Genomic DNA, 19,955 nt, shown 5'->3' with positions numbered 1-19,955 from the left:
TGATGAATAAATTATTAACAATAAATGTCAATTTCCTTTGTTTTATTATTGAATACCTGATTCATGTAATTAAATAATCTAGTCAAATAAGAGATTTTAAAGTAAATACACATTCACGAACCAGATACGTTTTTTTTAATTGGCTACTGTCATACTTGACATAGATAGTCAATATAAGAAAAAAAACCCACTGAAACAAAAGACAATCTGTTTGCTGGCCTTGGCCGGCAATTTTGTATGAAATTCCATTACATACTATCCTCTAATTTAGAACGAATCTTATGATCACGAAGATAAGGACGACATTTCCTTGGATGTTTAAGAAAATAATGGGGAATGTATGAAAATTTTAGAAACGCTTGAAACTTTTTTTATCAATAGGAATAACCTTTCTAATAAACAGAAAAAAATATCAGATTTTTAAGTAGCAACAATTAATTTAAAAAAATGAGAATTTTCTTTACCGACAAATTACGATAGTCCAGGTCGGTTACAGGTTGTTCCATAGCACAGAACAAAAAACTTTAAAAAAGAATTTGTGTCTTTGACTCATTCGTTTTGAAAGGTGACACTCTTTACCGGCCCGGATAATACCGACATGGAAATACAGACCCTGTTTTTCATGTACACACCCATAGAAGCTCATGTCGGTTTTGGTAGTAAAGAAAACTTTTAAATTAAATTATTAAATTAATTGATACTACTTAAAAATCTGATATATTTTTTCTGATAATTAGGAAGGTTATTCCTAACGATAAAAAAGTTACAAGCGTTTCTAAAATTTTCATCCATTCCGCATTGTAAATTTATTATTTACAAACAACAATTACAGGAGCCGCGGCCACCGCTCCGATTACTCAATTGACACGCACAGCCTGCAGTTGCTTTAGTATGTCTTCCCTCTTATCCTACCTTACACTAGTATGGTAGCATTGGTAGCACTACCCTACCATACTAGTGTATGTCTAGGTTGTTTTACCCTACCATGTCTAATATGAAGAGAGTAGAGTGCAGCCTGCGGCACGGAAGTCTAGCAGTGACTGTCAATGCGCAGAACTACAAAACGTCGTTGATACTGCAATACCGCGTAACTAGCTTTTCCATAAGGTATCTGACAATGAAAATTGTACCTTATGGAAAATGCTACTTAAAGCCCGCGCCAAAAATAAAATAAAAATAAATGGGAAAGTTTGTATGTTTGGATGTACCTATGTTATTACGGTATATAATAATAATTTAAGTGTATTAATTATTTTTAATAAGTGATTGACAACTTGTAACTGATAATAAGTAAGTAACTATCATATTTCAATAGGCTTACTTATCATATTTTTAAACCTAAAAATTAAGCAGGATAAATTAATAACACGGAAGAAAACTTTAATCTGTGATTAATAAGAACAATAAATAAATTAATAAAGAAAAACGGTATTATGTCTCGGCATTTTAACAGTCTTTCAAAAACAAAACAGTATGTAGGCACTCCCAAAGCAATAACAATAAGTAATAACAAAAATCAACTACTAAAACAGTAACATAACTATGAACAATAACAAAAATCTAAACTCGAGACGCGAACAAATAAAATAAAATATACTCGCGACGACTTTCCACTGCTGAACCAAACGTGTGTTGCATATAAGCACTCGGCGCACACAGATGCACGAATAAACATGGCGAGCGCGGTGTAGCGCAGGAGCGAGCGGGGCGCGGGGGTGTGATCTCCCGTCCTTACCCGCTTACGTCCCGCATATACCGATAATGCGCTACTGCGACGCCAATCGCCTCGTGTTCAGAGCGAGCTAGAAGTTTGACGCGGGCTATACGCGGTATTGCAGTATCAACGCCGAAAACAAGGTAGGTATCGCGAGGAACTGGACGATCGCCCATCGTCCACTACGAAGTGCAAAATTCGCACTTCGTGTCTTGTCATCCCGCTCACGCTAATATTGTTTAATACGAGAGTGAGAGGGACGGCACGATACGAACTTCGATTTTCGAATTTCGCAGTAGCCCGCCCCAGTTCCCCGCGGGCGCGACTGTCACATGCGCAGAAACTAACAGTCACCGCTAGTTTCGTACCGCGGGCTATGCATGAAAGAATAGGAGGCTATAATTATCATTTTCAAAAAAGATTGGCAGGCAAACAATTGTACAGTGGCATGAAACCTTTCATTAATGTAAGTCATTTTGTCAGTTTTCTTTCAACGTGTTTACAATCGTAAATTCAAAGGATGTGGGATGTGGAGCTGGAGTAATAAGTTTGACTAATTCTGCAATAGATTTTAGGATCATTACATTCATTACTCACTTGTGTGACCTATGTTTGTGTTTGTCCACTGAAGAGATGTGCTGCTTAGTTCGAGCCAGGGCTCGGTGGAGAGATTGAGTGCAGAGCCAACATAACAGCTTCTCATCCACCTGGAAACATTAAATCATGGTTGGAAATAGATAAAAACATATGACCAGTACTTAATAACAAATTAATTAAATTTTGGACAGGAACAGAATTCTATTGCATTTTTATTCTTGCGCATGTGAATTGATGATATTTATATGGTTATGGTTTATGGGGGCGACTGAAAAATAGCGTCTGATAGCCAAGGGACTTTGTTCTGCAAGGCGCAGGCATAAGCTGAGTCGCTTTCCCTTTTAATAGTTTGATTTTTACTTATTATTTGTTATGTGCCTATGTAGAAATTGTAAGCAAACTATTAAATAAATATCTTTTATTATATTATTCAGGGCTGCGATCAAGCACCACAGGGGCCTTTCTGAAAATCAGCCGCTGAGCTAACAAGCCCAGCACAAGCTGAGACTGGCACCCATTGCCACTCTTTAGCAAACTAAGGTATTTTTTTTAAAGTAATTTAAGTGTAATCAACTTGTTTTTGGCAATAAACATTTTTTTATTTGTTATTTTATTATTATTATATATTATATTACCAGCTGTTGACCAATGTATATAAATGTTTTCAAGAAATACTTTGTAGATGCAAATGATGAAATTAATCTGCATTCTCAAATGAATTTGGCCAATGTTTGTTTTAAAACCAAGTGAGTTTATCAAAATATCTCAGAAATTTCAAACAATTTTAAATTTTTATTTAAGTAGGTATAGTTTCCAAATAGTAATTTTCACCTTTTTTTTCATCATGACGGTCAAATGCGCAGCGCTGCTTGCACTGCTCACAGGTCACAGCTGGACCAAATTTGCGTTCCGAGTTAGTGCAGCGCTGACATTTGTTGCCTGTAAAATAAAAAAATTGGATTAAAAAAAGTTTCAACTATTCAACACATCAATCAATTATTTCCCTATCAAAGTATTTCACATAATATAATAATAATAATTTTATTTTCAGACCAGGTCCATACAAATTACAAAATTAAAATACATAAAAACATAGTCTCAGACTAAGAGAAAATCATACTCATTATCTGCCATCCACTGTTGGACATAGGTCTCCCTCATCTACACGGTCTTCCTACACTGCCCTTGCAGAGCCATGGTCTCCATTCAAAAAAGAAAATGGATCTACTTAACTGTCTATAGCAGTGGTTTTTAACAGGTGGTCCGCGGACCACTGGTGGTCCCAGGAAGAACTCGAAGTGGTCCGCGAAGCCATCAACAACAAATTGGCAAAAAGACGCGCCAGTCACGTAGTGGTCGCATCGCAACAGTTCATTCATTTAAATACAATTTTATTTTTACCGTATATTACCTTCAAACAGTTGGTGGTACATGGCAAGACAGAAATTCTGTCAAATGGTTCCTCCTAACTAAAAGGTTAAAAACTGCTGGTCTATACTATATTCCATGTGTACGTACATATTGCCATGTTACATGATTTAGGGGCTGTTTCACCATCCATTGATTAGCGTTAACCGACGTTAATTTTATGCAGTCTCCGTCTATTCGTACAAAACAAATAGAGACGGCATCACACCTAACCGCCAGTTAACACTAATCAATGGATGGTGAAACCGCCCCTTAACCCATTGAGTGATCAGGAGGAGCACCAAGCGACTAGCGAAGTTTGTCCGCAACTGCGAAAGTCACTCTCACTGAGTTTTTATTGTCACTGAGAGGTGGCGTTAGGCACACGGGTGTCTGCCTCAGTCGCTCGACTGAGAGGTGGCGTTAGGCACACGGGTGTCTGCCTCAGTTGCTCGACGGGTTAAGTAAATAGTTATAAATCATGTTACTACATATTTAAAACTAATACATAATTATAAAAATGACCTCTACAAATAGGTGTCATATTATTATTCAGCAACTGGCTTCCCTATGAACAGTTTTGATTGTATTTAGTTTAATCTAAAGTGATTATAAGATACAATGTCTTGTGTGTGGCGTTCCTGTGAAATGCACAAGATTGTTCTTTGAGGCTTAAGCTGCGCGCGCATCCACTGCATCTGGAATCGGAGCATATGGAGAGGACGGATTTGTTGCTTTGTATAGATTTCTATGGTACTACATGCACTGGATCGGCATTTCTGCTCTATATAAATCTATACAAAACAACAAATCTGTCCTCTGCGGAACATATGCTCCGATTCTGATGCAATGGATGCACAGCTTTAGACTCTTTTCCAATGTTTATGTGTGTTCTTCAAATTATTCTGGAATATTTCAACACATTATTTGGTGTTAATTTGATTGACTGAACACTATTGTTAGAGAATTTCATCAATTTTTTGTTTCAAAGTGTAGTCATGCCTTTGAACTTTGAACAGATATCAATCCATGGAAATATTTGTCAACCACAATTTAAAAATCCTGGAAAACATATAAGGGGTGTTCCGTTAAACTGACAACCATAATGTTGAAATATTCCAGAATAATTTCAATAAACCTGTTAGGTATACTAAAATAATCTTACCAATGAATGCAGCAATGATGTTACAGTATTCACATGCAGATGGCTTTCCATAGGCTTTTACATTGGCTTCACACTTCTTGCATATTGAGGATGTGTTTGATTTACTGTAAAGTAAAGTATAACAACAACAATACAATATGTATCTAAAGCTCACAATATGTAGGTATTTTGAAATGTACAATTAAAACAATGAATAATAAGTTTCTGTTCATTAAATCACTTTTAGTACAAGTTTTTTTTACTGACTCAGCTAACACATACACATTACTTACATTGTCACCCAACTTATATTATGTATTACCAAATTTCCAGTTAATCCGACCACATGAAGTGGATCAAAATGAACTTGCTAGATTTGACCCAATAACATTAGACAGCGTGTTAAATAAAACTTGTAAAAATAGTTCAATTTCTTTTTAAGTCCTATAATATGTACACTGTTTTTGTTTATTTCCGTTAACTTCGGCAGACGGCTCAGTTCATTGATATGAACTACTTGATAATAACAGTGTAGAGAGCAAAACTGTAATGTCACTTGACCCCATTTTATAAGCTAATTGATGTGATGAAAGTATTTTTTTTAGATATACCTGATTGAATATTTTGGCAACTTGCTCTGTCACTGACCTTGTTTGTTGAAACTCCGACCGGCAATACGTACACTTGACTACAGGAAACGAACCACGACATTCCTGGAATACAGTGAAACGCGTAATTTGTTAAGTGTGCGTCATCACATCAATTTATTACCATCTATATTGGGTTTACAGTATTAATACAAATTTCTAACTAAAAGTGTAAACTAACAAACAAAGTCATCCATTATCTCAGCCTCAATACCTACCTTGCAAAGTTGTTCACCAGGAGACAGTTCCTCGAAAGGATGCCTCGAGAAGCAACGGGAACAAGCGAACAATGGAGTAGAAGCAGCAGAACTCATGTTAAATAACTTGAATTAACAAATCCACAAGGTTAATAGAAAATAAAAATGGTACACAGAGTGATCAGTGACGCACTACAAATTGTTTTAAAAATTGAATATGACGTCGTAGGGTCTGAAGTTATTAATCGGCGCCATATTGTAACGAATGGCGTCAGCACATCAGCTGTCGGTTTGCTTGTTTTTTTTTTTTTTTTTAATTCATCCGTTCTTGTCGGTTTGCGTTGCGACATTATAATTTATAGTGTTGCCGTTACTAATAAATACAATGTTCATCACGGTGTCTCATACTACGTAATTTGAAAATTGTTATTTACTCTGTGGCACAAGCTCAAACTAAACGTTGTCTGTGGTGACTATTAGTTATGTTTATTGTGCGTGGTTTGACATTTTTGCATTAGATTTTGAGAATTTTCTGTATTATTAAGCTATATGATTGTGTAATAATGCTATAAAATTACTAAGAGGACATCATAATAAGAGATATAATGGCTATCCCACCGTTTCCTGCGCAGGACTTGGCCAAACTCGTATTGGGTAAGATATTTCTTTGGCGGGAATCCACCTAGCAGAGGATGTAACGGCCACTGGAAAGCACTCCTCACCCTTTGTTCAATAATATTTCAGGGTATCTCGTTGAAGAACAATTAATGACTGCGTATGACGAGTTTCTTCACACAAGTCCATTCTTGGATGCTCAAAAGAACGAATATGACAGAATATTCATGCACTCCCTGCGAAAAATTCTCGCAGAGTATAGGGCAGTAAGAATTCATGGTTGGTATATTTTCATTACATTTTAGTATAAAAGGAAGTAGGTATACTATTTCTCCTGGTAGTTTGTAATAACTTCTACAAGATTATAAGCAACAGCTACTTATTTATATCAAGTGTATGCCAAGTAGATGTAACATTGGTAAAGCATTGAATCCATACTAATATTATGAATGCGAAAGCAACAGTCTATCTGTCACCTCTTCGTATTTAAACCGCTGAACTAATTTGGATGAAATTGTTATGCAGATAGTCTGAGACCCTGGGAAAAATAAGGGAATGTAATATCCCGGAAAATTGCGTAGTTCCCGTGAAACAGTGATAAGCTAATTCTTTGCACATTCATGGGTCAAAGCTAGTTATTTATAGAATGTTATGAACTAGAAAAATCATCCCAACAACAGAATTAGAAATTGGGAGCTGTTTACCTTTACTTGCCTGAATTTCATTTGCCCCAATTTCATTTGCCATAAAATATATAGAACCGTGCTGTTTTCAGGATTGTTTTAAATGTCATCTTATAGAATGCAGTAAGTTAGGTTAGGTTAGTTTAATATTAACTCTGAAGAAATTACTATTTCCGAAATAAATTACTTTATGGCAAATGAAAATTCTAGAAAATGATACATTCGGGCATATGAAATTTGGGCAAACGATACGGAACCGTTCGGGTTATTTAGATAGTTAAGCAATCACAAATGTGACGCAAAAGTTAAAATGGTCACAGTTTCCAAAACTAGCTCCAACTGGCCTGGCACAGAATCCCACTTTTGATTATTTTTTGCATAGGTATGAAATGCTTGGAAATCAAACCAAATCAATTGTGTAAAATAATTGTAAAGTAGAAGTACAGTCAAACAAATTGAATCATGACCCAGGGTGGAACCTTTTCATAATCAATTTCACTATGATTTCCTTGACAAAAGTATGAGATGTCAACATGATGTTAGTAGCACAAAGGTTCCACCCTGGGTCATGATTCCATTTGTTTGACTGTACCGATTGACATTTTTATGACTTAAAATATCAATTAAATAATAGTAATTATTCCTTTTTAAACATTTTTTTTCTAATATTTGACCATTATATTGTCAAGGCAGACTAACTTTTTGCACATCCATCCTTACTAATGTTACTGATGCAAAAGTAACGCTGTCTGTTACCACTTAACCAATATAGATGAAATTTGGTATTTATAGTACATTGTGTCTTAAGGGCGGTAAATAAGAAATTACGAACGAGAGTCTATTAGATTAGACTTTAATGAGTCGATGTTCGTAATTCTAGTACCGCCCGTGCGACATACAATGTTTTTCATCACATTTACAAGTAAAATTTTATATTTGTAAAAGAAAAATATAATTCTTCCAAATATTGGCGATACCTTAGGCTGTGTTCTTGGCAACGTCGCCCTCTTCCTCCCTCGGTATGCGCCGAAACGTGCGTGTGCATGTGGTGGTCCATGTAGTCCTGCAGCAGCGCGCGCAGCACCATCAGTACGGGCACCGACTCATTTACCGACCATGGGCTTCATGACAAGCACATTAAGGTCGAGGGTTTTATTTGGGGGGTTGCAACCAAGGTAGCCTGCATGTTACGACACTGTTTACGAGCAAGTGTGATGAAAAATAATTTGAGACCCTAGAACTGGGTTTTTATTCTGGAAAATTGAATAGTTCCTATAGCATAGCAAGTAATGAAATCTTCGCAGATGAAGACGCACATGATAGCTAATTTCTAAGATGTGTCTGTACTGTACCTCAAATAAAAGCAAACACACACACACCCATTGTCATTTATACAACAATACTGTGTAAGTCAAAAAATGGCCATGTGACATTTTGACCATTTGGTAGATTTACCCATTTTTTGGCCATTTACTGACTTACATGGTATCGTTGTATAAGCGACAACGTACATCACCAAATTGAATGCCATCTTAAAATTATTATTAAATACATATCTTATTTGGGCCTGGCTCCTGGAGTCTTCAATTGTAAAATGTAAAGCTAATTTTTTTCCTTTGTTGCAGTTGAATCCTGCAAACCTATCGCACTAAGGAAGAAATTATTACAATGCAATAATTTATTGGAAATTGTTACATTTCTAGTGCGTAACATTGATATTAATAAACTTCAGAAAGATACTAGCAGCGAGAGAATCAGGTAAATATGTTTTGATCTTGATATTTTCTAAACATGTTTTTTTTCACTGTTATTATTTACAATAGATTTACGCCTTTGCACTTATCTATTTTATGAAATTTAATTTATAAACTCAATGTGAACTTAATAGTTACTAACCTAAAAATATAGTATGGTTTTTCCTTACACAATTGAATACTTACTAATTACATAATATGTTACTAGTACATAAGTACTAGTTAGTACAGTGGTTACATAATATGTAACTAGAATTAAAGCAGAAGATATTATTATCTGCTTATTGCTTGTGATGGTCTCAATATCTTATTATTTAGGAGGAGCGACAAGTAAAACATGTATTTGTATCGACCATCTTTATTGTCATAGCTAATCACACACATGACAGATTAAAACTAAAACTAGTTGGGTTCTACCAACATACAACATTGCTAGAAGTCACTAACCAACAACATGCATGAGTCTATCTTAGAGAAAACATTCAAACATAGGAAATAAAATCAATGATATATTTCTTGTAGGGTAAAATGTATGGGAAAAGATTTTTCAGTTTTCTTCATACACTACTATTACTTCTTTCTGTTAAAAAGGGTGCCTGGAAGTGATTGCTCTTAAGCGATAGGGCAGTCTATTACTTACCTAGTAATTTTCTTTGTGTACTTAACTTACCTGTTTACTATATCGTTTACTATTTGTGATGTACAATAAAGAGTCATTGTATTGTATTGTACGGTCAACACTTGAATGCCCCAATCGCATCAACGCTACTATGTTACTTACGCCGCATATAACTGTATTGTCATTACATTACATTCTAAAATTGCATGTATGTTGGCCCTTTCAATGAATTTCATTCTATGGCCAGCATAAACCAAGTCATCATCCCAGCCTATATACGTCCCACTGCTGGGCACAGGCCTCCTCTCAGACCAAGTATTCTCTGCTAATTTTGGCTTATGCAGCTGCTTTTTACTGTGTTAATAACATTTGAACTCCTATACTGCATACCAGACTAATGTATCGAGCTATGCGAATTCATATTACATTTTATCTGTTTAGGTTTTTTTTTTTAAATTTAACTGGACTGCAAACGAGCAAGTGGGTCTCCTGATGGTAAGAGATCGCCACCGCCCATAAACATCTGCAACACCAGGGGTATTGCAGATCCTTAAGATGGGATACCTCAAGTGCCAGTAATTTCACCGGCTGTCTTACTCTCCACGCCGAAACACAACAGTGCAAGCACTGCTGCTTCATGGCAGGATTAGCGAGCAAGATGGTGGTAGCAATCCGGGCGAACCTTGCGCAAGGTCCTACCACCTCCAGGTTTTGTCTCATGCAAGCATGTTACTACTTCAGTTCAAAAAATAAAGTAATGTTATGTTTGCTTTTTCCAGTGATTCACAGTATGTCTCAACATCAAAAATTGGATGTGATGACTGCAATTCTCTAAGATTAGGAACTTGTGTATGTAATCATACTAAGAGAAATGTGTCTTCGAGTAAGTCTTGTAATAATACAGAATCTATTGATGCAGTGGAATCTCTTGCACAAGCTACATCCCTGTCAGATTTACCAGGTATGTCCCCAACCAACATTTTTTATTGTCAGTCAAAATATCTTTACTCAGTTTAAGCTAAGATATCAAACACTTATATGAATGTTAAAAAACGCCAGCAAGAAACTCAACAACATATATTTGTTCAAAATAGATCTGAAATGTCATTGAATGAGTGACTATGTCATAAGTATTTAACACAACTACATTTTTTTACACAGTAAATACTCTTATTATTGAAGTAAGGGATCGCCAATGCAGATCGGAATTATTTTCACACATCCCTGTCCATGATTTAGATATTAACTTTCTATAACCCCTTAGATCTTAATTTCTTCTTGAATATGGATTTGAATATTGTATCTGGTCGATTGGCGATTGGTAATATTTTTTGGAATTTTGTTGCAAAAACCTATGCAAATTCCCAGAAACAACTTTTTGATTTTGAACCCATGATCCTCTGCTTGAGAGGCAATAGGTCAAACCACTAGGCCACCACGGCTCCCGCATCTCTTGAGTTTTTCGAAATTCATGTGCGAAATTACATTTGAAATTTACCACCAGCTTTACGGTACAAGGAAAACATCGTGAGGAAATAATTCAATGGTATGTGTGAAGTTCTGAGAGGAGGCCTGTGCCCAGCAGTGGCTATATACGGCTGGGATGATGAACTTTTTGATTTTAACCAGTTTGTAAGATGGAGCTTTAAACTTTCCTGTGTTTCTAGTAGTATAACCTTTAGTTTATCAAGGTTGATATCACACAGAAAATCACAGTTGGAATACCTATTTCTTTAAAAATCGGTCTGAAAGATTTATGTTCCTTAGTTATTTAAATTGCTCTAATCCACTGTGTTTTTACAATACAACACAATTAAAATTTGGCAGATCCCCATCCCCATGTCCTTCCAAATTTCGCATATTATATCTTGTCTGAATTCTTCGTTTCTGAAAATTAGACTTGTGGATATAGTTGTATTCTTAGATGAATGATTGGTCTCGCGCGCACCGTAAGAACGGTGTAAGACAATTTGCAAGGATGCTAGTGTGCGTGACGAATTGTGTTGCCAGCTGCTCCACTGTTACCCGAATTATTGGGAAAATAAATTTTTCACACCTCTCCTTCAGAAAAGTAACTTTTCCTCCCTGACGAGAGGGAGCAAAGTGCAACTTTTCTGTTCAAGGCTTTTCTAAGTATTTTATTGCAAATGCCATTTTTTGAAGTTGATAACGCCACGCCATTTTCTATGCTGGTTGATCTTTAATAATATTTAGTATTTGTTTTTTTCAAGTTACTTAATGCTCGGTGTGAAGAGTTGTATGAGCCATTCGGGAGCAAAATTATTTTCATCTTGGGCGTTAACACTTGAATCCCTCATTACGCTCAGGATTCTACTTTAGAATCCCTCGCTACGCTCAGGATTCTATTGTAGAATCCTTCGCTACATTCTGGATTCAATGTACGCCCTCGCCGTAAATAAACCATTATGCTCCCTTGTGACACAAATAACTAATTCTGTGGTCTATTAAGTTACTGGTTACAAAATGTATCCTAAGAAATACTTAAAAATTAAGAAGCAATTAAGAGTGAATGTATAATATGTTTGTGATAGGTTAGGCGTAGGTTTCTTCTTTAAAAAAATGGTACGTATGATGTAGGTATATCAATGATCAGGCCTCACTTTTAATTAAAAGTATATATATTTAAGAACATTCAATATTTACAAATTATTACTAAAAATTCATGGACTGAGCCACCAACTAAGATAACACGTTGCACCTATAGTTAAACCTTATATATTATATTATAATGTACAGGTTAATTAAGACTAAAATAAAAACCCTTAATTAAATAGTGTCGGGTAACAATTTACACACCTTCAGTGTATATATCACAAAGATAAACATTAAATAATATAGAACTAGGTTATGTATGTATATGTAATAATTACGTTAGATACTTAAATAAAATAAGTTATTAAAATTTATCATCATTTAATGATGATAACAATAAAATTCAATTTATTAAAATCTCAACCACGGTTAATTTAATTCTTGTGTACGCGGCAACACAGAATGGCGTCTAGGGTTCATGTTATTTTATTTTGTAATTTCGAAATTATGCGATATTTACTGATGGTATGTGATCCCAGTGTCCTTCTTATTTCTTGTAGTATTATTTTTACACAGTACATGCACCTTACGCACAGTTTGCAACGCGACTGACTCGCCTCGGGCTCGGGTACGCCGAATTCGGCGTACTATTTGTTGCCGCATTTGACAAGTACGCCGGCGGTATCTAGTCGAGCGAGCGCGCTAGACCAATCATTCATCTTTCTAAGGTTGTTTGGGTATAGTTAGTTTGTTATGTTTTATACTCGCATTGTTATAATTAACTAGACAGATTGTGAATCTTTTAATTCCATATGTCTTTTTTTTATTTAACTGTACCCTATATGTAATACATGTAAGCAAAATCGTCAACACATTCCAAAATTATTAAATTATACATTTGTATATAATATGTTACAGGGAACAAGGAATCTTCAGATGATAAGCATGTGGGTGTACTTGAGCCTCAATTAAGCCATTCTACACCAATAAGTGGGCCGATTCATGAGGTCCTAACAGGTTGCCCAAATATAAGTAAAGCAAGCATTGAAAAAAGCAGTATTATTGGTAATCACCTTGTCCAGTCACACCCTTATAATAGTATGTCTTCATCGGCTACCCAAAAATCAAGCGTAAGTAACAATATGTGTATTACATGTTAAAGTTATTTAGTTATATCCAGTGAATGTTCAATTAATCTATCAAAATATTACACATTCAGGCTCTAGTGAATACAACGTCTATGGAGTGCTCACGAAATATTGCAGAGTTCAACACAGTACTCAAGCAAGTTTATAATAAAAGTATTGTGACAGGTATGAGAAATAATAATGATATAATTTGTGAAGAAAGAAATAATACAAACAGAATGTCCGTTGCAGACACATTTCAGGATTTCTCTGGGAATGGAGGTAATTTCTGATTTTATCATTGTTAATTCTCGTAAACTTTCATTAGGACTAGGACATAAAACATAATTTTGTTGTTTTTATTACAGGTGTTGCAAAATCTAACATAAATGTGCCAGATTCTAGTACTTCTGAAAATATGCATGTCCAGTAAGTAAGCAATAAAAAAGAAAAAGAACAAACATAATTGATTTTGTGTTTGAACATCAATTATTTATATTTTTGATTAATAAGTCCACTTATCACAAGGTAATATCTGTTTCTGTTTTAGGGGACCACAGCAAGAAAATGATAGTACACAATTTAATAAAAGAAATGTATTAACAGGGCAAACAAAGAAATGCTTGTTTAGAGTTGGGGATGTTAAACATGACCTAACAGAAATAAGTAGTAAAATAATTGATGTTGAAAATGTTGATGCACCACCAACTTTAAAGCCAGAAGAGCAGAAGATTACTATAATCTCAGATGTCAAAGTTAAAAGTGACAATAGATTAATTAATCTGACTCCAACGCCAAAAATGGCTACATCAACACCATTGTTACAAACCCAGACTATTTTCATAAATGGAACTCCTGTATATAATCCCAAACCGCGTGAACAAAATTTTACGTTCACCAGAGATGAGATTATGGCAATGCCAACTATCATTTTAGTACCAGCTTCAGGTAATACTTTTTGAATCTATTATAAGATTGATTTTAAAATTTTGTGCTCCAAAGTTTGTTAATATGTAAGGTAATGTGTTTAAAATGGAAAATATATTTTCAGGTCCATTGAAATCTGTTCCCCCTGTCAATACTCAGCCACAAGCCATCGACTCACAAAGTTCCAGCACAACAACATCAACAAGTACACTAGCTCCTTCGCTTCCACCACTTACTGTCGATGTTTCAAATTGTTCTTCTACTGCTAATAATACTTTACCAAATATTCAGAATGTGACCGCTCGCGGTGATCAAACTGCTGTAAACAAATTAGGGTTAGTTAAAACTGTGGAAGCTATCAAAAATGCATCAGTGCCCAAAGACAGTATCGTTCCGAGTTCAACGAATACGCCGCAAATGCTTCCTCCTATAAGAAGATCCTCGTCCACGCCACGGCGTACGTCTCACGTTAGGGTTTTAGATTTCACTACTCCCAGAAGAATTCTTGATGAAACAATTACCGAGGACCATCAGGAAGAAGCTGGTGAAAAATCTAATGAAGTTTTCATAAGTAAAAGCCCTAACGTGTCACTTCCGCCAGACTCAATTGTAGACAATACTAAAAATTCAGAAACAATAATCGTGGATACAGTTACAGATAAAAGTATTGCGCGTTTGAACGAAGGCAACAATAGAGTGCAGAAGAAAGCTGTCATACTTAAAGAGAAAGATTGGGATGCTGACCTACGTGCTCTGGCCATAGCAAGTGCATCTGTCGACAAACGCACACCCGCACCAAAGCCGAAATTAAAGCCAAAAAACACAAAAAAAGCTGCAGAACAAAAGGGTCCAGAAAAAAAGTCAAACGACGCGATGACTGTAGGCAAAACAAAGAAAAAGACTAGCGCTAAAAATAATGTAACTCCAAACGCCAGAAGTTCCAAGAAAAAAGAAAAACAAGCTGATAAGTCAAATATTGTTGCTGATATGCCATGCCCGAATGTATTACCTCCAGACGGAAATAGTAATAAAGAAAATCCATTAACAAATACTAAGGAACCGAATAAAATGCAAAACAAATCATCTGATGAGGATCGTATAGATACGCCTGAAGTAGAAAGGCTGTCTTTGCATCATGAAATTGGTGTTAAATTAAATATATCTGATCTTCTAGAAACTCCTTACAAACAAGCACTTTATGATATCCAAATCGAAACTCCTAGGTTCTTGGGACATGATTTACCAGATGATCCAATGTCCGATATAAAAATAATGGATATACCTACTCCAAGGTTTTTAAGTAATTCAAACATGCCATATACTCCAAAACCTGCACAAATCACACCTTCGTCCTATTCATCCAGACCAACGGACTATTCAAGTGGCGGCTCTTACTATAAACCTGATGATCAGGATTATATGCCTATTATGGATGATATAGGTTGTCCTGTTACCTCAACTCTTTCAAAAGGCATTACGAAGTCCAGTTCTATTGAAATAAGTCAGTTAAAAGAAAGTCAACCTAAAGAAAAACCTAAAAAAAGCAGATCTTCTCGACCAATTAGGCAATGCACCAAAAATGTTTCATATTATAATAGTCCAGCTAGTAACAAAATGAACGACACAGATAAAAAAGATGATGCTTCTTCATGTAGTGATACCATTAGTGCTAATAGTTCATTTGACAATGCTATTAAAGAGATGACGGCTACATTAAGAAGTGACAAAAACAAAGGACCAATAAAAGTAGGAAATAAAAGTCCTAGATCAATAAAAAAATATCACCACTTAAAAAGGCTAGTCAAAAACCATTCATGAAAATTAAACCCAGGCGTCCTACGCCCACTAAAGATGCTGTAAGAAAAACAAGCAGAAAACTACCTGACACAACACAAAACTCGATAAAGAGAAAATCAAGAAATAGGTCAACTAGTAAAGACAAAGGCACATCAGCTGTTACATCTCTGGGTGTTCCCGCGCCTACTAAATCACGAAGAAAGTCATCTACCCCACGAAAACTGCATAGCACTAAAACATTAAATTCTGAAAGTTCGGGTCACGAGTCTCCCGAAATTGAAGCTCCACAAACTACGCAAATGGAAATTCAAAATTCAAACGTCAGCTGTATTCACGATTCTGATACAGAACAATTACGTCTTCGTTGGTCAGATGATGGCTCTCAAGACACGAAAGTATCGGCAAGTGAAGTGGACGAGATATCGCAAATTAAAGAATACATCAATAAAACAATACCAGCAGTACCCAGTAATAACGAAAATGATGGTAGTTTACAAAATGATTTAATTAAGCGAGGCTTTGACGTAGAAACGGCAAAAATAATCGAGCGGGATTTGTTACAGACGCCTGCTAGTGAAAATGAAACTGAAAAAGTAATATTTTTGGAATCACACACGGAAGAGTCCAAAATAAGTAAAGTATTAGAGCGATCTGTTGAATCAGATTCCAGTACGTTAGTAAGCAATCTTGTTATTCACGAAGAAAACGATTCTGAGTATGTTGAATTAAGTGTGCATGAGTGTAACGAAGAAAGTGCCAATTATGTTATTGTTCAACATGATGACACTAAGAGCCCGCCTAAGAATGACTTACCAAAGTTAAAAGATAAGTTTTCAATGGAAGTTTTTATTGATGATGGCGTCGTTGTTAGGTTAAGAGCTACTGCGTTCAATTATTTTTCTGATCAAAACAATGAAGATTTGGAGCTGTCCGAAACAAACAGAGAAACAGAAATCGCTGTTAGTTCGATCTCGAACATTGATAGGTTGTACTCGCCATTCAAAGATTCCATTAGAGCTCAATGCTTAGACATTTTTAACTCTACTCTTACAAGCATTGATACACCGTTAAAAACTAGTACTGAAAAAGCAAATCAAGACTCAAATCAAGAGTGCGCAGTAACCGAAATTGTTTCAGAAGGAGAAATGGTTGACAAAGTTGAAATAAAAGAGAAAACCGAGAAAAGAAAACGGAAAAGGTCCCATTGTAGTTCTGCATCGGAAGAATCTGTAAACGATCACAAAATTGTCAAAAAAGTTAAACCTGAAACACAATACATCTTAAATTCAAAAGAAATAAAGAATTTAGATATAGAAACAGTACTTAGTAGACTGCATGGGCCGTAATAAAAAAAATCCTGTGGATAAAGGCTAAGCATCTATATTGTGACTTGTTTAATTCAGCGAAACATCACGTGTTAATGATATTATTGACTGATAGCATTAAACTGGTCAAGTGAAAGTGCATATAGAAATAAACATGTTAATTTATACTATACTTATACTATTATTTAAAAAGTAGTGACATTGTGTATTATAATATACAAAGTGTTGATTGAAAAAGTCTATTTATATGTGTGAAACACATACACGATAATTGTATGAATAAATAATTTTTATAACAATGTACCTAATTATGGTAAATTATAAAAATAAGGTTTCAATTTATTACATAAGAAATCTTTGTAAATATTTAATTGTGCTGGACACAGCAAATGTCAAAATATTTTTTTTGTAACAACATTTTTCATTTCGTGCACTCGATACCTTTATCAATTGGGTAGTTTCCTGGGTAAAAAAAAACTATTTAGGCCCTGTTTACATTATTCCAGTAAAATCATTCCAGTGGCATGACACTGCGGTGCTCGATTGATCTCGTGTTAAGTCTCGTTAGGATTCTTGTCACCTTTCGTGTCGAGAATTTTAATTTATTATACAAATACGCGGGTTGCTTGGTATTAAAACACTCATGTGACCCTGTTATGAAACTCGGCGACGCCTCGTTTCATAAAACCACACTCCTGTTTTAAGGACCCCTATTACGGTACAGTTGCATAAATGACTATTTCAGATTATCGGGTCCGATATAGGTATCGGACGACGATGGTCGACACCCTATAGCCGAGTGCTGTTTTCACGTATTCCGACAAAATCGTTCCGATACGGCCATTTTCCATGGGGCTCTGCGCACAATGACAATTTAGATACACGTCACGTATAGCACACATACAAACATTATCGTTCGACAGCCCACGGGCGTCGGATGGTACCGCCGCGGGAGCAACGCAGTTATTGGATCGTTGTTTATTTTGTGATAAATATTTTTTATTTCTTCGCAGTGATCGTGAAAAGCACAATGTTTGTTTAGTCTCTGCCAAAAGTGCAATAGATGAACTCGTATTATCGAAAGCCTCCTCTTCGGGTCGGCCTTTAACTAATTCGTTCATCTATTTCTTACTTTTCAGCCTCTACAACAATGTATTATTGTCGCACAGTATACAGTATGCTACTGCACTTGCACATAATACCAAATTGTGGCCATTGCGTGCAAACTTTTTGGAAATATAAATAAGTGCTGTGCAAACTTGGATTACATTGCGAGGAGGCCGTAAAGGGAATGAGGTTCATGCAGTGTAGGTAATGCAACTTGGTCATTTTTGCTTGCAGGTCTAAACTGGGCTTTACATTACTTCTGACGACTCATTAACGATAGATAGGTATTCGTACAAAGTTAATCAAAGTCATCTCGGGCTATATACGGCTCATAGAATGAGATGAAAGCGCTTGGGCCGTAGTTAATACTAGGGCCTAGCGCGGATTGGGTAGTTTATAGGTACACACACCGTTGAATTTATTCACCGATCTAGTATTAGTCATTTATAAATATCAAATGTAATTTCGCACAAATTCTGAAAAGCCCGGGCTCGAACCGATGACCCTCTGTTTGAGAGGCCATAGATCAAAGCTCCAGGCTACCACGACAATTCTGATTACAAAAGTAGGTAGGTAATCCAAATAGACTTGTTAAATTCATTAGATGCTCAGACTATACGAGCAAATGCGTCTAATTTGCCTCGTGAATTGCGGTGTGAGCCGCGTGCAATTATGACATGTATTCTGTTTAATTAGATATCGTTAGCAGACGATCGTGACACTGCCGCCGCGAACCGTTCATTACCCATGCTAATTTGAACTGCTACCGCTGGCTAAATCCGTAATCTTTGGAAAAATCTACGCCTAATGGGGTTTCGACAGGGAATGTACGATATTATGAGGTTAGGTAGCCATTTTGCAGTAGCGAGGCGTGAAAAAATTTTATTGAGCAACCCAGACAGAAAAACCGGCCAAGAGCGTGTCGGACACGCCTAAGATAGGGTTCCGTAGACATTACGAAAAAATAAAGTAATATTTTTCTGAGGATTTCGTATTGTGTACGGAATCTTCCAAATTTAGGTGTATTTTATACCATAGGCTGCTATTTACTCTTAAACTACTAATCATTCTCAAGCAATCTAAGTATAATAATACTTACCACCATCCTGAATTTTTCCGCGCGATTTTAATGAAAATTTGCGCTTTAACGTTGAATATTTCGCAAACAGATCCCTGAATCGAAAAATCGTCTTGGCAACCTCGATTATCCGAGCTATTATGGACCAAGCCGACCTTGGATAATCAAAAACTCCGATATTACGGACTTTATTAAACTACTCCGAAATAAAATGATATTTTTAATAAAATTGAGTTTTATTTACGTAATCAGCGACCGAAAGACAATTGACAGCAAGCGCACGTCACGCCCCAGCCCCCACCTCAATCAGCGGTCCCTCGATCGGACAGACTCCTCGCCGCGCGAGCATAATATTGGACGTGTGAAACCGAACTACCCACGCAACTCTGATAATCGCGACCTCGGATAATGCGTGCTTGTATAATCGGGGTTTTACTGCAATGCCAAATCAAATTACAGCTTTCTAGTACTAACGGTCTCTGAGCTTATCCGCGGACATCCATAGCGATACTATAAGGGTTCCTAGTGACTACGGAACCCTTGAAAACCGGCCAAGAGCGTGTCGGACACGCCCGAAATAGGGTTCCGTAGCAATTACGAAAAATTATGTAAGTAATATTTTTCTATGGTAGTAAGTATATCAAACTTTCGAGGAAAACTATAA

The 19,955-nt window shown here is 36.0% G+C and overlaps 2 protein-coding genes across 2 annotated transcripts; one reads left to right on the top strand and one right to left on the bottom strand.

Annotated features, from left to right (window-relative positions):
• Positions 1–2,334: 2,334 nt before the first annotated feature.
• On the bottom strand, positions 2,335–6,004 carry LOC141427068 (protein FAM76A-like). Its single transcript, XM_074086297.1, has 5 exons — positions 5,728–6,004; positions 5,511–5,575; positions 4,884–4,987; positions 3,143–3,250; positions 2,335–2,421 (listed from the first exon to the last, which is right to left on the bottom strand). Exons 1-5 carry the CDS (start codon positions 5,821–5,823, stop codon positions 2,414–2,416), a joined length of 381 nt encoding a protein of 126 aa, XP_073942398.1. The 5' UTR covers positions 5,824–6,004; the 3' UTR covers positions 2,335–2,413.
• A 133-nt stretch (positions 6,005–6,137) lies between these two features.
• Positions 6,138–19,547, top strand: LOC141427516 (uncharacterized). Its single transcript, XM_074087038.1, is given in 10 exon segments — positions 6,138–6,360; positions 6,451–6,600; positions 8,630–8,762; positions 10,157–10,338; positions 12,849–13,060; positions 13,150–13,339; positions 13,426–13,486; positions 13,608–14,005; positions 14,109–15,761; positions 15,764–19,547. Coding segments are annotated over 10 exon segments (4,392 nt in total). The 5' UTR covers positions 6,138–6,311; the 3' UTR covers positions 17,128–19,547.
• Positions 19,548–19,955: the final 408 nt, after the last annotated feature.

Source organism: Choristoneura fumiferana, chromosome 4 (assembly GCF_025370935.1).
Source record: "Choristoneura fumiferana chromosome 4, NRCan_CFum_1, whole genome shotgun sequence".
Lineage (NCBI taxonomy): Eukaryota > Metazoa > Arthropoda > Insecta > Lepidoptera > Tortricidae > Choristoneura > Choristoneura fumiferana.
Note: the sequence above shows the minus strand (reverse complement) of the source record. Positions and strands in the feature narration are given on the sequence as shown.

Coding starts and splice junctions, on each gene's coding strand:
- LOC141427068 (XM_074086297.1), bottom strand. CDS start 5,823: ATGAGTTCTGCTGCTTCTACTCCATTGTTCGCTTGTTCCCGTTGCTTC. Junction 5,576..5,727: donor CTGGTGAACAACTTTGCAAG/GTAGGTATTGAG, acceptor ACTGTATTCCAG/GAATGTCGTGGTTCGTTTCC. Junction 3,251..4,883: donor CATCATTGCTGCATTCATTG/GTAAGATTATTT, acceptor TTTATTTTACAG/GCAACAAATGTCAGCGCTGC.